Raw genomic sequence first — 18,048 nt, forward strand, 5'->3', positions numbered from 1 at the left:
TTTTGTTCTCCTTCAACAGAAAACTTATCAAGATCACAACCACCTTTTCAACAAGCATTACAAGAAGGTCTGTTTGAAGGTCAGTTCACCCCAACACATTCTGTCCAGCAGAGACTTTTCCTGTCAGGCTTCCCACTGAGGAGATTTCATGAAGAACAGGAAAGGTCAGAGCACCTATGAACACAGACATCTAACAGTTTCTTGGGTTTTAAAGACTGACAGGTGCAGACAGACCTGAGTTCCTCTGACCATACTCAGAACTGGTCAGCTACAGTCTGGAATTATACAGAAAATAACATAGCAGCAGAAATCAACTCTTGTTATTGCCATGGCAGATGTGAAAGGGCAACTGTAGTAAATTGCAAAGAAAACCGCTAGTGGATGCACACAGTTTTCTTTTGCACAAACTAGTAAACTACTGCTCATGCTTCTGAATTTGTAATTATCTATGCCAATCTACAGTATGGCACTGAAGCAAAAGAACGGTATACATTGGAGTGTTAGAATAAAAGTGGCTACTCAGGTATCCTGTAACCAACAGCATCTTAAAAATTGCTGCTACATACGGGTGGATGTAGCTGCTTTTCCTCTTAAGGAATACCTACATCAATTAGCCCAGGAGAATTAAACACAATTCAGAGTAAATTAACAGAAAGATTCTACAAAGCCTGCATGCAAAAAGCAACTGCTCTTTTTATATTTCATAGAATCTTCAAAGCCTGTATCTTTATTTTATAAGTATATAATTTTAAAAACAGGATTACAGTACTGTCTCTGCAAAGAAAGAATCCTGCATAATCATGCCAATGGCCTTTCTGTAGTCTGGAAAAGTCATACCAAGTTGAATGCTCCGATTCCAAGTTTTACTCCCCCTTCAAATTGGTAATAAGTTTCAATTTTGCTTTTGTTCCCCTGAGTCATCTGTAGCACCTGATGACATTCTCTTTTGATGCAGAAAAAAAATAGGAGAGAAGGGGAAACATGAGTTAGAAATTATATGAAGTATAACCATTATAATTGCTATAAAAGTATTTATTTTTATTTCAGAGGCATTAATGCAACTGTTTCTTCTTATACAAACATCAAATCTCAGTGTTTTCTAATGGCTTACTTGTATATTTGGTAACTTGTTCTAATTTTTAGGCCACCTTTGATAAAGTTGATCATATTTTCATCCTGGAAGAAAAAAAATTAATTGTACAAAAATGTGCGTTCACCTATCACATCTAACATACATAAAAGTATTGCTACATTTTTTTTTTATAACTTAGTGGCCATCGGAAATATTAAAAATGTTTTCCAGTAATTAGACTCATCTGTAAGACTGAACTTAACACTTGCTTTAAGTTGTCAGGGAAACATTCATCTGGTCCACATTACAAATTTTAAAACTTAAGAAGGGAGTGAAAAAAGTCAAAGAGTTACTTTTAACAGAATTGCCAATGCATATACAGGAAACAAGAAAGCTCTCCACCAGATGGTGCTGTAGGAACTTTCTAGAAAGTTTTGAAATATCAATTCTGACACGCGCAAGCAAGCCCAGGACCTGGCAGAAGGCAACCCGAAGAATTCCCTTAACAGACGAATTACAATTGCTGATCAACAGTAACCATATGTACTACCAAACACAACATGTTTTTTAACCTCTAGAAAAATTGAAGCAAAGACACAATGTACTAGCCATCAAAAATAAATTCCTGAAGAGCAAGATGGTTAACAGTCCAACAGGACAGAATTTTTTGTCTTAGAATTCACATAGAAGGGTAACATGTGCAGGCATTTCAGAAATGCACATTTGAATACTTGAAGACAGCATAAATTATGTGGAAAATGAAAAAGCACCAACAAAAAGCCTCATAATCATGAACCAAAGGAAATTCTGGCTTCCATGAAAGGGTCATCATTTCAAAAGACCTCAATTTTTTTGTCAGCAAGACTGAACACCCAAATGAAAGTGGTTTAGTACAACCATTCTTGCAACCTCTTTTTAAATGGCTACATTTTCATTATCATCATCCTCAGATGAATCAAGGTCAGCCAAGGGTGAAAAATATGGGGCTTGACAGCAGCCAGCAGAGCAGGGTATTATCATCAACAGCAATGGATCTCTGATATGACGGAGCGTGAGGTGCTACTTTAGAAGCACACCCTTAAGGTTTTTTTTCATTTTATACAGTCTAAACTCACCTCCTTCAACAACTGTTTAAAAATTCTCTTCATGCTTAAAACCCACCCACAAAACAAAAAAGACAGTTGCTTCCATTTGGCTATTAAAGAAGAAAGTCAGTTACAGGAAAGACTGGCATTCCATTAACAATATTTCCTGACACTTCTGGCCAAAGTACTGTATGATGTAGTTCATAAAGCTTTGCCAAATTAACCTTTTAGGTCGATTTGGTCTTAGTGTCTTTGTGCCTTGCTTCTTCCTCATATCTGAAGGGATTATCTAAAATACATTTATTAAACATTTGTAAAAGATTCACATACACAAAAAAAGTACGACTAGCAGCTCCTGCTTTCATGAAGCAAATTTCAAATTGAATTTGAAAATACTGGAGCACAAAGTCCTTGAACCACAAACTAAACCAGAAGCACCTGACATTACTGAACAGCGGATCTTTCTGTGAACCAAATGAACACCTCAGCAAGGCTAAGGCATGCTCATTTTATAATCATTCGTTACTATATTGTTCCTGACACCATGTCAAAAGCTCATGACGAGTAATACTGGAGACAAGTGCACATCAGCTGAAGTTTTGTTAGTTGGGAAATATTCTATAATTTTCATGTGAAAAAGACTTGCACTTTCAAACAACACAGTTCCTCATACTTGAACACCATTTTAAACAAGTGCTGGACACTGTCATGTGGTGCAACTCATTTAAAAGACACCCTCTGTATAAGACATTTTACATATATGTCTGTATAAGACATATTTTACATTTTGGTTCCTGGGTATCAATAACATCTCTGGTTATTCATATAAACAAAGAGGGGATTTTACTGCCTAGCACAGCATTTACCATACCTTCAATCACTGCCATGAAATAACATTCAATCACCAGGAAGATGTTTGGTTTTTAAATATCACATCTATTACGGGAAACGATGTTTTAAAAGTATTAACATCATTCTATTAAACTGCTACAAAGAGATACAAAATAAACAATTTATTTTACCTGTACAAAGGTGAGAGCTGCTTTCTGCAGTAAGCATTCAGCATAACAGATTTCAGCATGCATTTCCTCTATATAAAAAAGAAAAGTTATTTACTGTCAGCAAAGTTATTGTCAATATTCTCTTCTTGGGGTCAATGGAACAAATATAATGCTGCCAAGAAAAGAAAAAAAAAAAAAAAGAAACAAGATTCTGCTGTTGCTGTTTTAATGACTGCTGAATAACAGCTGTAACACACAAATCCCAATGGAAGTCTTCTATTTCACTTCTCCTCAGACAAAAACTTTGATCTTGCCAGAGCTGACTTCAGCCTCCGGCAAAAGCTACTTGTCATGCCAGTGGATGATCTCCTGTACTTCCTATTGATCCTAAGTTTAAACATCAGCCTACAGCAACTACGTCTTACAACCCTCCTTCTACATCTTAGAAAAATCTTTTACAGACGAATGGCAACACTCACTGTGGCTCAGGCTCTTCCCAGTAAGAGCTTACTGGGCTTACTCAGCCCAGTAAGACATTATAAACAGGTTTTCACCAAGTCATGCTCAACAGACTGAAAGCCCTGGGAGGACTTTCTTTCCTCATGCAGCACTACAGTACACGTAACACACACGACACAAGTTACTCTGCACCCATGCTGCAAGACCAGCCACATGCAGAAGGCTGCTGCATGTACAGTGCACACATGGTGGGTTTGATGTGTCCAGTATCACAGACGATTCTTTTGTGCCAGGTTAGAAAAAAACTGCATACTTGATTCTGCCCAAATCAGAAATAGGAGATCAGCATTTTCAGAGCCATGAACAATGTACTGAAACCATTTCCCAAAATACCTTAAGGCAAAACAGACAAGCACAAAACTTGTTAATATATTCAGATTCCAATGCAACTAATGATAAGGATGTATTCCACAGCATCAACGATTCTTAAACCTCTGGGAGCTGCCTTAAGGAAAAAAAAAAAAAAAAAGGAAATCTCTCTTTAGTCCTATAAGGCATTGTGAAAGGCATTCTGTTCTTAATTCATGCTTGCTCAGAGCCTGAAAAAAATATAGGCTGGATCCCCCATTTTGAGAAGCTTTGCATTCAAATTTTAAAAACCCCACCATACAGGCAGTTTGTTTGCTTGCTTTTTACTGTAAAACACTAATCAATTTACAGACCTAAGCATATTCATACACACCGACAAGGTGTTTCTGAGCTTTTTTTCACTTTTTTATTTTAATTGTATTATGAAGCACTTACCTTCACTCAACTGATCCACTGACTGTTTAGAAACCAGATTAGACAAGGATTCCACCACTGTGCTTCTTTTCCTGAATCTAAATCAGTTGTACATGGAAAGAATGAAACCCACACAGCATGAGCAATAATCCAACACAAACTTGAACTTAACTACTTATAACTGTTAACCATTTCCAACCACAATTTATAGACATTCTTAGGAAGAGATGATTCACCAGCATTTGCAATTTGTTGAGTAATCTAATCATGGCCACTGGTATGTATCTAGGCTCAGAAGCCTATCCAACCTTGACTGATGTTCCAAGCATGCATTTAACCTGCTTTTAAGTGTGCAATGGCTTCCACCCCACTCCCACCCACCAGCTGCAGAGGTCTTCCTGGCACTGGGCAAGCCGCTAGAACTGGACTTCAAAGATTTATGAATCACTTTTTTCCATTTCTTAAACGTGCACTAGAATTAAAAATCAAAAGGAGCTCTGTTTTCAACATAAACAAAAACATATATACTTCAGTATTTTATCGTGGTTTATGCCAGATATGATGCCAAAACAGTTGTATTTTACATTCAACAGATCTCAACTGTCACGTTATAAATTGCTAGGTTATTTTAGTATGGCATTCCAAAAATGAATTTGTTACTATTTACAAACAACTCAGCTTTACGAAGAATCTAAAGAAGCAATTCCACATCTAGAAAAGGCATGCACTTTGTAAGACAGGAAGTCATTATTTATAAATACTGGGCATTAGTTTAACATTTGTTTACAGTATTCTGTACATTGAAAAGTGCAGAAAAGCTAACATAATGCATACCAAAAAAATGGTCATTTAAGGCACATGTAGGTGGTAGAAGGTAATTCTTCACCTTTAAGTGTTTGCTTGCCTTTATCTTGCATTTTTATGAGTATTGTGACAGACTGGACCAGAGTGGTTAAGCATAGACGTTTGTATCATGCAGAGATGAAAGCCCTTATTGAAACTACCAGTACAAAGAGGCACCTTATTTTCAGACATACTAAACTACATAGTTCAGATTAAACTCTGAATCAATAGCACAACTGAAAAAAAGAGGCAGAAACTGCTGACCACTTATTTTATTCAGGTAGTTTCTGATAATTTTCTCCCATTTCCTTTTCTTTAATTTGTCATTGTGATGTTACATGTATAAACTAACAACATCTGGAGGTAATTTCTTTGGAGGCCATACATGATAAATTATGGCTTAACCAATATGATGAAGAATCAGCATAGCAGAATAAAACACCCATTTCTGTTGTTTGGTTGTCTGATTTTTTTTCTTTCAGAGGCCTGTTAAGCACTTTAGCTTTGACAATCCACTTTTCAGGATTTTTAATTAAAAAAAATAAAGGTCACTAATAACTTCTGTTTTCTATTCTATTTCATTGTTCCAAGCAAGACCAGGCCAAAAGGTTCAGATCATTCATGATGGGAATAACAGCCCTTTAATTTTAAGGCAAGCTAAACACATTTGTAACAATGAAGGAGATGAATTATTCTACAAGCAGCTGGCAGATGTCTCAAAATCGACGGCCCTTGTTCTTGTGGGTGACTTTAATCTGCCGGATATCTGCTGGGAGCTCAATACTGCACAGAAGAGGCAGTCTAGGAAGTTTCTAGAGTGTATAGAGGACAATTTCCTTCATCAGCTGGTAAATGAGCCTACCAGGGGCAAGACCCTGCTAGACCTACTGTTTACAAACAGAGAAGGGCTGGTGGGAGATGTAGTGGTTGGAGGCCGCCTGGGGCATAGTGACCATGAAATAATAGAATTTTCAATACTCAGAGATGCAGGGAGAACCACTAACAAAACCTCTACACTGGACTTCCAGAGGGCAGATTTTTGCCTATTCAGAAGTCTAGTTCAGAGCATACCCTGGGAAACAATGCTTAAAAACAAGGGGGCCCAGGAGGGTTGGACATGCTTCAAGCAGGAGGTTTTGAGTGCGCAGGAACAGGCTATACCAGTGTGCTGAAAGGCTAGCCGGCGGGGAAGACAACCGGCTTGGCTAAACAGGGAGATTCTGAATGAAATCAGAAATAAAAAGACACTTTACCGACTGTGGAAAAAATGGCTGGCTACTAATGAAAAATTGATGGAAATAGCTAGATCATGCAGAAAAAAGATCAGGGAAACAAAAGTGCAATTTGAAGTTAACTTGGCCAATTCTGTCAGGGATAATAAAAAGTCCTTCTTCAAATATGTTAATAACAAAAGGAGGGCCAAGGAAAACCTCCATTCTCTGTTGGACTCTGAAGGAAATATAGTTAACAAAGATGAGGAGAAAGCTGAGGTACTTAATACCTACTTTGCCTCAGTTTTTACCAGTAAGACAAGTGGCCCTCAGGACAACTCATCTCTGGAGGTGGTTGACAGAGATAGGAAGCCAAATAGGCCCCTTGTATTCCAGGAGGAAATAGTTGGTGATTTACTGAGCCATCTGGATCCTCACAAGTCTATGGGACCAGATGAGATCCATCCTAGGGTGATGAGGGAGCTAGCAGAAGAACTTGCCAAGCCGCTCTCCATCATCTTCCAACAGTCCTGGCTCACTGGGGAGGTCCCATATGATTGGAAATCGGCCAATATTACCCCAGTCCACAAAAAGGGCTGCAAAGTTGACCCTGGCAACTACAGGCTTGTCAGCCTGACCTCGGTGCCTGGCAGGGTTATGGAGCAGATCATCCTGAATGGAATCACACAGCACCTTCAGGATGAACAAGGGATCAGACCCAGCCAGCATGGGTTTAGGAGGGGCAGGTCCTGTCTGACCAACCTGATCTCCTTTTATGATCAGGTGACCCAGCTGGTGGATGAGGGGAAAGCCGTGCATGTGGTCTATCTGGACTTCAGCAAGGCCTTTGACACTGTCTCCCATAATATACTCTTGCAAAAGCTGGTAGCCCATGGCTTGGACAAGTGTACTCTACGCTGGGTTAAGAACTGGCTGGAGGGCCGGGCCCAGAGAGTGCTGGTGAATGGGGCTGCATCCAGCTGGCGGCCAGTCACTAGTGGTGTTCCCCAGGGGTCAGTGTTGGGTCCAGTCCTGTTTAACATCTTTATTGACGATTTAGATGAGGGGATTGAGACCATCATCAGCAAATTTGCTGATGACACCAAGTTGGGAGGGAGTGTCGACCTGCTGGAAGGCAGGAGGGCTCTGCAGAGGGATCTGGATAGACTGGAAAAATGGGCTGATTCCAATGGGATGAAGTTCAATAAGGCCAAATGCCGGGTGCTGCACTTTGGTCACAACAACCCCCTGCAGCGCTACAGGCTGGGCGCAGAGTGGCTGGAGAGCAGTCAGACAGAAAGGGACCTGGGGGTACTAATTGACAGGAAGCTCAACATGAGCCAACAGTGTGCCCAGGTGGCCAAGAACGCCAACGGTACCCTGTCCTGTATCAAAAATAGCGTGGTCAGCAGGACAAGGGAAGTGATCCTTCCCCTGTACTCTGCATTGGTGAGGCCACACCTGGAGTATTGTGTTCAGTTCTGGGCCCCTCAGTTCAGGAAAGACAGTGAAGTGCTGGAGTGGGTCCAGAGAAGAGCAACACGACTGGTGAAGGGACTTGAACATAAGACCTATGAGGAGAGGCTGAGGGAGCTGGGGTTGTTTAGTCTAGAGAAGAGGAGGCTTAGAGGTGACCTCATCACTCTCTATAAATACCTGAAGGGAAGTTATAGCCAGGTGGGGATTGGTCTCTTCTCCCAGGCAGTTAGCAATAGGACAAGGGGGCATGGGCTTAAACTCTATCAGGGGAAATTTAGGCTGGATATTAGAAAGAAATTCTTTACAGAGAGAGTGGTCAGGCATTGGAATGGCCTGCCCAGGGAGGTGGTGGACTCGCCGTCCCTGGAGGTTTTTAAACTGAGATTGGACATGGCACTTAGTGCCATGATCTAGTAAACGGACTAGAGTTGGACCAAGGGTTGGACTCGATGATCTCTGAGGTCTTTTCCAACCCAGTCGATTCTGTGATTCTGTGTGATTCTGTAACAATAATTTTTAAAATGCTTTGGTTTTAGAGGAAACCTCAGTACAATCTTAATCCTATTAGACTACTGGGTCTACCTCTGAAAACAACTTCTCAAAAAATAATATTTTTATGATGAAAGGGAAAATTCAAAATATGGAGCTTTTAATTTGTGGATCCCCATGGAAAAGAAAAAGTCATAGTTTGAAACAGCTCAGGCAGTTCAATCATGTACCATCAGTTTACATGTAGGTCTACATAGCCAACCAGCCATTTAACTAACTTTAGAGGCTATAAATGCCCAGGGCCAAGAAGTCTGTTGTTTCTGCAATACTAGGAAACATATCCTTACCAATAATAATTGCATAGTGAGATTTACTCCATCTTTGCAAATTTAGATCACTATCATACTGACAACAGCCTCATTTTAAAGCATACAGATAGCTGGGATATCTTACAAAGAACACTTAGTGAATCAAGTACCTCATAAATGTTCATTGCTTGGGCTTACCTTTGGCAGGTTTGCAAAGCTTCTTTCATTGTAGAAATTCCCATTTGTATATCCTGCTGTTCAAAGGTCATAGCTGCTTGCATAACTAAAATAGTGCTGTACCCAAGGGCATGGTACATACTATCTTTAGACCTAGGGCAAACATATAAATCTTGTGTATTTAAGCAAAACTTGAAATTACAATAAAAAATTAAATGCTGAGACACTCGCATTAATTTGTGAAAAGACAGAAGAATAAAGCAGGAAAGTAATGGACACAAGAACAAAACCTAGCAAGTATCATCTACCACTGGGCGCTAGATGTCTGCCTCTACAGGATACTGTTGCAGCAAGTTCCAGAAAATACCCAAACTGGGCTACACAAACATTTGTATTTAATTATATCCCATTTATAGTCTGCTAGTACATCTATTTAATTTAGCTAATTAAGCCTTGACATAAAAACTCGTTCATCTGCTTTCACTTAACACAAGGAGGACATCCCTTTAACATTACTGCTTGATCCAAAGACACAAAAATCTGCATTTGTATCATAGAAGAGAAAGTACACTCATGCTCAGACCTTCATAAAGGATACATTAAACCAGCCTGGCTTTCAAAACATAATACAGAATTTAAAAAGAAAAAAAAAGTTATTTGAAAGTGACTACAGGAGGTCATATACTCAAACCTACCGGTTGCAGCAGCACTATTGTCAACGTTATGTCAGGGGAACTCAGGTTTTGTGTAACCAAGTTGCAAGAGGTTCAAGAAAATGAAGACTGCACACCTCTCTGGCAGCCCCTCTGGCACCATACTATTAATACACTTTTTCCTGTTGTCCAGTTTGAACCTCCTGAGCCTCAGCTTGCAGTGACTGCCTCTTGTTTTATCATCTGCCACTATGGAGAAGGATGTATCTGTCTTCGCAACTTCCCCTCAATAGCTCCACACCACTATTAGATTAATGCCCAAGACTCCTTATTGCTAAACTAAACCAAACCCAGCTCTCACAGTCTTAATCAGTCACATGTTCTAGTCTTCTACCCACGCTGTTAGCCCTCTGTTGGATCCCCTCCAGTGTTCTCAACTTCTTTTCTTCCCCCTAAATCAAGGCGTCACCTGCCAAATGTACTTTTGAAGACATGAAACTTTAGCAGAGTCAAGGAAGACAGACCCTCAGATTAAGTGTTTATTTCTCAAATATATCAACACTTTCCCTAAAATTTGTACATTATTTAAGGAGTTAACTTCCAGTAAAAGGCTACTTTTCAGTAAAAGGATTAGGTTTTTCCTTTTCGTTTTTTCTAAAGGCGGCATTTTGTTTCCTTGTTAGGCTAGGTCCTCCTTTGTATATTAGCTGAATATGCTATATAATAAGCTCAGAGTCTATTAGCTGTCAGAGGCTCAAAGCATCAAAACCAGAGAGTTTAGAACGTATTCTGTCTTCTTAGCAAACATCAGCTAAAATACTTCACATGCACAATGCACAATCATTGCATGTAGACTGACCTTAGTATTCTGCAATAGTATTCAAAAATAGTTTTAGTGTACACAAATGCAGGTGGACCTTCTCTGTCTATTACAGATAACACTGCACAATGCTCAATGCTCAGAGAAGAGAGCATGGACGTAAGTACAGCTGATTTGAAAAGGTGTTGTTCCTGCCTACCTCCTCTACGTTTAAGCTCTCCATACCACTAAAAACAAACACCCAATAGCTGTGTCATCCTCCCAAGATTTCATTTAACAGTATACTTCCACCTCTCCATGCTACTGGGCCTAACAACACCAACTCAAAATTCTTAATCCAGTCTTACTATCACCAAACTGCAGAGAGAGAACTTTGCCTCATTGCACTAACACAAGCTACAGATCCCTCTCACTGACACATCCCTTGACTTCATACACATTTTTGAGAGACAGACATGAGAACAGTGAATGGGATTCAGATCCCAGTCCTAAAGAAGGGCCACCCTGATTGCCTCCCCACCCAGCCACAGGTAAGCTAAGTTTATGCTAGGAATCTTTAGGAATTATTAACTGCCCTAGATTTGCACTGTCATGCTTTTCTTCTCAGTGGAGCAAAGGCAACAGTGGAATAGGCATAATTAGAAGATCGAAAGGTGGGCTTTAAGAGTAAACACTACTGTGATTCAAATGTAAAGTATTAATAAAAAGCAACAAAAAAAAGAGTATTCTGGATTTTTGCTCCAGCTTAATTGTCTTGTCAAAAGCAGTCCCATTGTACAAATTCTCTGATCAAAGATGTGTTGGACATGGTCTCTTGCTGCCCTGCTCTTCCCCTCTGCACAAGGAAAGACATCTTGAATTATAAACTCAAACAGAACAATTCAGTGCTTCATTAGCAGGTTTTGTGATGGCCTTAAGGAGAAACAAGTGCACTGCTAAAACTCAGAAGATACCAAGAAATGCTTTTGGGCAAAAGGGAATAAATGGAAACTACTGTCTTCAGAGGCCTTAAATTAATCTTCAGATATCAGATAGCCTATTTTACACTATCTGTTTACAGTAACTTCAGCAGATAACATGGCCTTACCATGGACGAAGTAGTTCCAGCGCTTCAGAGAATTTATTGTTCAGAAATAAGTTCAGTGCCATTGAACATTCTTCCAGAGCACACTTGAGATCCATCTTGGATGCCCTAAAAAAGGAGTTTAAATTTAGTCAAATTATAAATACAAACACAAAATTTAAAGGATTTCTAAAATCTAGCTTTACAAAAACAAGTCAGATGCTTAACACTTTATCTGTGCCACATGGGTGTGCCCTCTTTTCTTATTTAAGTGATGTTTATGGCTTTGTCCTCCTTTTTTAACCAGTCGATATGCAATAGGGTTATTTTTACTGCTACTTATATTATTATAACACAAATACTGAAAACTTATCACTGTATTCAAGCTCTCAATTCTACCTGTCAGTACAAACACAGTTTCAAGCTCCGTATTCAGATCTAAATCTCAAGTAAGATGACAAAATAATACTTTTTGCCCAAGCAAGCAGTAAATAAGCACTCACTCTAAAAACTGCTGTGCCATAAACAGTTCTGTCAGAAGCCTCCAGGTATGCCAAAAGCTCTTGTTCTTCCTAATTCACCTCAAGTAAAATCACTTGCACTTGCTTAAGAGGAATCCATCTAACAAAACCACTACCTAGGCCAGTTTTGTCTGAAAGACTTGGGAGCTCTCAAATTGCTCCATGGGCAGAACTGGTGACAAACTGGACATTCATGGCAGTGACGAATAGCTAAAAGCTACGCAGCCTTCAATGTGCACAGCTGGATCCAGAAAAGATAATCTGCCTAGAGCTTTCAAACAACAGGTTTAGGCTCTATAATGGGCTTTACCAAGTAAGGTTAAGCAGTGGTAAGCAACAGATCATGTCAATGAGATGAATATTTAAGTGCTGACGAGAAGAACCCTGAAGGAGGAATTTAAGAAAGAAGAGAAACAACAAAGGAGTACAGCTGCTCTAAATCTGACACACACGTACAAAATATAAAGTGAGACACAAAAATATGACTGGACAGCTTTTTACACAGAATCATCAACTACACGTACCATCCTTCTCTCTCCATCACACAAAAGGTTTAAAAACATTGGCTCTGGTTTTTGTACCCCTCTGGGGCACAAAATTTGGATAAGGCTAGATGACACCCCAAAACTCTTTTCCAGCTTTATTTTCTGTCATTTTTAAGTGGTAGTACTGGAAAAATTCACTTTCTGTAGAAAAATAAAATCTCCAACTCAATACTTTGCAATTACTAGATATTTATTATTGAACATACCAAGAGGCAAATTCTGCCGTTTATAATGAAGAAGTGAATTGCCCAACCATCAAAATCCGTCAGTTTTACCATCGGTCTGCTGCCAATGATTTTAAATACAATTTAAATATCTCTATTTTCTCCCATACTGGGATTCAACTTGAAGGCACTTGAAAAGGCATTGCAACAAGCTACCCAGGGAAGTGGTTGAGTCATCATCCCTGGACATGTTGTTAGGGACATGGTTTAGAGGTGGACTTGGCAGTGCTAGGTTAACGGTTGGACTTGATGATTGTAAAGGTCTTTTCCAAACAAAAATATTCTATGATTCTCTGATTTATATAGCAAAAACCTACACCCCTTAAAAGCTGAAGCATTTGCAGCTCTGCTTCAATACTCACCATTACCAATTGCTAAGCCCTCACACCCTTCAGCTGCACACACACCGCAGGAGAGGTCATAGTCTCAGTGCAACCTACAGCCCTCATCTCCAGCTGTACAACAACCATACCACTGTCACACAAGCTGAGAGGAGGTACCATGGCCACCCAATCAACCAGAACAAGCTTTATCAGCAAAGCAGTCACCTCTTTTCCCATGTGTGTGGGGTTCCTTTTCAGCCCACCACACCCCAGGTTTCATCCCAACATCTAGTCCTAGGTGAGTGCATAGGGAATGAGCACTAAAACATGGTCCACATTTGCCCTACTGTCTAGGATACGGGTATAGGTACCAAAGTCTTTATTAGGCTGTACTAATTAGTACTGCATGGCTACTGGAAAGCAAATTTACTTCATTTGTGTTCTCTTCATTGCTGACCTAAGCCACCAATCACATACTGTTCCATTGCTGCTATCAGTTATCAGTTTATATTCTCTGACTTCAATACCCTTAACCTAGATATCTAAATTGCCTTCCAATTTTCTTAACAGTATTTCAGTGAAGTTATTGTACATCAAGTTTACCTAAGTCTACATATAAATACACAAGCCTCAATAACAAATAAAAATCCTTCACTAAAGCAATAGTAATATCTTTTCTCCTGCTGCAGGAAGACAAAAAAAAAAGTCAGCATTTTGTTGCTGTTTACATACCACTCTTCATAGCCTAGACTGTACTGGAAAATACAGCACATAAAGGTACAATTTATAATTCAGACTACACTGGCTAATCTGACTTAACTTGTTATCTAGACATTTCTTACAAGGCAGTTCCATTAATTATAGCCTATATTACAGTCTTCTATTTTTATCAGAAAGCTTTACATTGTGTATTTAAATATAAGTGCACTGGTTTTATTAGAAACCTTAGCTTCGAGACTACTTCATCTGAAGTGTTGCAAGTGAACTGTAAAAAAGTGGAGGGGTTTTTGTTGTTGTTGTTGTTGTTGTGTTTGGGGGGTTTTTAGTGGGGTTTTTTGTCGTTTTGGTTTTGTTTGCAGTTTGTTTGTTTTTCATTTCCCCAGACCTAAATTGTTTGTTATGAAAGTCTGTGTGATTCATCCTTAAAAGGCAGTTGACAATCAAGGCTTTCAATGATGGAAGCATATCTGAGTAAACCCATAGGTTTATTTTTCAAATGTCCCACACTACATATACTACATAGAAAGTTTCTAAAACATACCTCTCAATGAAAAACTGAGGGGAAAAAAAGAATATTAGCATTGTGCCAAGACAGTTACAAAATGAGACACCATTTTCACTATGAATTCAAAAGGATCACGCAGAATTTTTGGTCTCCTCTTTTATCTACTCCGCCCTGGTGAGACCACATCTGGAATATTGTGTCCAGTTCTGGGCCCCTCAGTTCAAGAAGGACAGGGAACTGCTGGAGAGGGTCCAGCGTAGGGCAACCAAGATGATTAAGGGAGTGGAGCACCCCCCTTATGAAGAAAGGCTGAGGGAGCTGGGGCTCTTTAGTTTGGAGAAGAGGAGACTAAGGGGGGACCTCATTAATGTTTATAAATATATAAAGGGTGAGTGCCATGAGGATGGAGCCAGGCTCTTCTCGGTGGCCAACAATGATAGGACAAGGGGTAATGGGATCAAGCTGGAACACAAGAGGTTCCACTTAAATTTGAGAAGAAACTTCTTCTCAGTGAGGGTGACAGAGCACTGGAACAGGCTGCCCAGGGAGGTTGTGGAGTCTCCTTCCCTGGAGACATTCAAAACCCGCCTGGACGTGTTCCTGTGCGACCTCACCTAGGCGTTCCTGCTCCAGCAGGGGGATTGAACTAGATGATCTTTTGAGCTCCCTTCCAATCCCAAACATACTGTGTGATACTGTGATACTGTAATACTGTTTGCTTAATCTCTCTGTTTTGTTTTGGGTTTTGTTTTTTTTTTACTTTCTCCTTTGTCTCTCAAACACCCCAATTAATTCTTCCCATTTGTCTCCTCCTTGATGAGGAAAAAAGGAAGGCCGTAGATCAAGTACATGAATTTTTATCAGAAAGCAGCAACTTGCTGTAGGTCATGTAGGTTTAAGAAATGTCTCCTTCGTGTTTCAGTGGACACAGCTTTTTATCTTTACAATGCTACTTGCACAAAAATTAACAAGGGACTTTGCACTTCTCAGATCTAACTTGAACAATCCTTGAAAAATAAGAACATCAGCTATTACGTTGTAAATGCAAATCATCACTTCATGTTTATGTCTTGCATGGATTTACAGGCCAAAATGCAAATTGTCTTACAATTCTAACACAGAGACACCTTCCACCATGCCTTCCTGGAAAATGAACCTATAGACCAAGAAAAAGCTACTTAGGAGACACACAGAATATCTCTGTCTCCTCATATCACAAATTCACACCTTCTATACTTTAGCATAAAAACCTCAATTGATCAAGGCCAATCATAAACTCATTTTATATTTTGCAGATTCTAACTTCTAAACCCAGAAAACAAAACAACCTGGCTGAGCATTCAGTTTGGATACCTGCCAAAGCCTCAGCCTTTATCACCTCTTCATGCTCCCAGTCAAGTTCTTTCCAAAGCCTAGATCAAGAGAACCACAGACTACATTACAGAGCATCCCATCTATTTGGCAAAAGAATGGGTTTAGGACTTCACAGTACATCTGCTGAACTGGTTAAAAGCTTCCCATTAAAAACAATCATCAAAAATAAGTGTGCTCAAGGTTCTACACTACCTACTCAGTAAAGCAGAATTAAAACATTTATCAAAACAAATTTGAAGAAAGCAATTGTACTTCGGTGCATTCAGGGATGGGGAGTGGTATGAAGTCCCAATAATCCAAAGAGAAATGGTTAGCGACCTGCTACACCACTTGGACACCCACAAGTCTATGGGGCTAGATGGGATACACCCAAGGGTATTGAGGGAGCTGGCAGAGGTGATCACTGAGCCACTTTCCGTTATCTACCAGCAATCTTGGCTAACTGGGGAGGTCCAAGTTGACTGGAAGTTGGCTAACGTAATGTGCATCTACAAGAAGGGCTAGAAGGATGATCTGAGGATCTACAGACCTGTCAGTCTGACCTTGGTGCAAGGCAAGGTCATGGAGCAGATGATCTTGAGTAACATCACACAGCACATACAAGAAAACCATGTGATCAGGCCCAGTCAACATGGGTTTATGAAAGGCAGGTCCTGTTTGAACCAACCTGATCTCCTTCTGTGACAAGGTGATTCAACTAGTAGATAAGGAAAGGCTGTGGATGTTGTGTACTTATACTTCAGTAAAGCCTTTGACACCCTATCCCACAACATCCCACATGATCTTCTGCAGAGGGATCTGGATAGACTGGAAAAATGGGCTGATTCCAATGGGATGAAGTTCAATAAGGCCAAATGCCGGGTGCTGCACTTTGGTCACAACAACCCCCTGCAGCGCTACAGGCTGGGTGCTGAGTGGCTGGAGAGCAGTCAGACAGAAAGGGACCTGGGGGTACTAATTGACAGGAAGCTCAACATGAGCCAACAGTGTGCCCAGGTGGCCAAGAAGGCCAACGGTATCCTGTCCTGTATCAAAAATAGCGTGGTCAGCAGGACAAGGGAAGTGATCCTTCCCCTGTACTCTGCATTGCTGAGGCCACACCTGGAGTATTGTGTTCAGTTCTGGGCCCCTCAGTTCAGGAAAGACATTGAAGTGCTGGAGCGGGTCCAGAGAAGAGCAACACGACTGGTGAAGGGACTTGAACGTAAGACCTATGAGGAGAGGCTGAGGGAGCTGGGGTTGTTTAGTCTAGAAAAGAGGAGGCTTAGAGGTGACCTCATCACTCTCTATAACTACCTGAAGGGCAGTTCTAGCCAGGTGGGGATTGGTCTCTTCTCCCAGGCAGTTAGCAATAGGACAAGGGGGCATGGGCTTAAACTCTGCCAGGGGAAATTTAGGCTGGATATTAGAAAGCAATTCTTTGCAGAGAGAGTGGTCAGGCATTGGAATGGCCTGCCCAGGGAGGTGGTGGACTCGCCGTCCCTGGAGGTTTTTAAACTGAGATTGGACATGGCACTTAGTGCCATGATCTAGTAAATGGACTAGAGTTGGACCAAGGGTTGGACTCGATGATCTCTGAGGTCTTTTCCAACCCAGTTGATTCTGTGATTCTGTGATTTTCCTGAAGAAGTTGGCAGCTCATGGCCTGGATGGATGTAATCCTTGGTGCATAAAGAATGGGCTGGAAGGCCAGGCCCAAAATGTTGTGGTGGATGGAGCCAAATCCAGTTGATGCCTGGTCACGAGTGGTTTTCCCCAGGGCTCAGTATTGGGGCCAGTTCTGTTTAATCTCTTTATGGACTGAGTGGATGAGGGGATTGAGTGCACCCTTCATAAGTTTGCAGATGACACCAAATTGTGTGGGAGTGTTGATCTGCTGGAGGGTAGGAAGGCCATACAGAGGAATCTGGACCAGCTGGACTACTGGGCTGAGGCCAATTGTATGAGGTTCAACAAGGCCAAGTGCCTGGTCATGCACTTCGGTCACAACAACCCCAGGCAGCGCTACAGGCTCAGGGAAGAGTGGCTGGAAAGCTGCCTGGTGGAAAAGGACCTGGGGGTGTTGGTTGACAGCCAGCTGAACATGAGCCAGCAGTGTGCCCAGGTGGCCAAAAAGGCCAAGAGCATCCTGGCTGGTATCAGGAACAGTGTGGCCAGCAGGACTAGAGAAGTGATTGTGCCACTGTACTTGGCGCTGCTGAGGCCCCACCTTGAATCCTGTGTTCAGTTTTGGGACATTTAAGTACTAGAGAGAGTGCAGAGGGCAACGAAGCTGGTGAGGAGCCTGAAGCGCAAGTCTGATGAGGAGCAGCTGAGAGAGCTGGGGCTGTTTAGCCTGGAGAAAAGGAGGCTGAGGGGAGACCTTATTGCTGTTTGCAACTACCTGAAAGGAG

General features: G+C 40.9%; 1 protein-coding gene across 5 annotated transcripts in view; it reads right to left on the minus strand.

Moving 5' to 3' along the window:
• The window catches only part of TTC39B (tetratricopeptide repeat domain 39B), a 79,024-nt gene that overhangs the window by 16,313 nt on the left and 44,663 nt on the right, over window positions 1-18,048 (minus strand). For all 5 annotated transcript variants that reach the window (XM_065046147.1, XM_065046148.1, XM_065046150.1 and 2 more), the window contains 6 exons: window positions 11,468-11,572; window positions 8,929-9,060; window positions 4,422-4,498; window positions 3,180-3,247; window positions 1,112-1,176; window positions 838-943 (listed from right to left, as the gene is read on the minus strand). In XM_065046147.1, coding sequence (XP_064902219.1) covers window positions 838-943; window positions 1,112-1,176; window positions 3,180-3,247; window positions 4,422-4,498; window positions 8,929-9,060; window positions 11,468-11,572 — 553 coding nt within the window. The remainder of the gene's footprint in view (window positions 1-837; window positions 944-1,111; window positions 1,177-3,179; window positions 3,248-4,421; window positions 4,499-8,928; window positions 9,061-11,467; window positions 11,573-18,048) is intronic.

Source organism: Columba livia, chromosome Z, assembly GCF_036013475.1.
Source record: "Columba livia isolate bColLiv1 breed racing homer chromosome Z, bColLiv1.pat.W.v2, whole genome shotgun sequence".
NCBI classification, from domain to species: Eukaryota; Metazoa; Chordata; class Aves; order Columbiformes; family Columbidae; genus Columba; species Columba livia.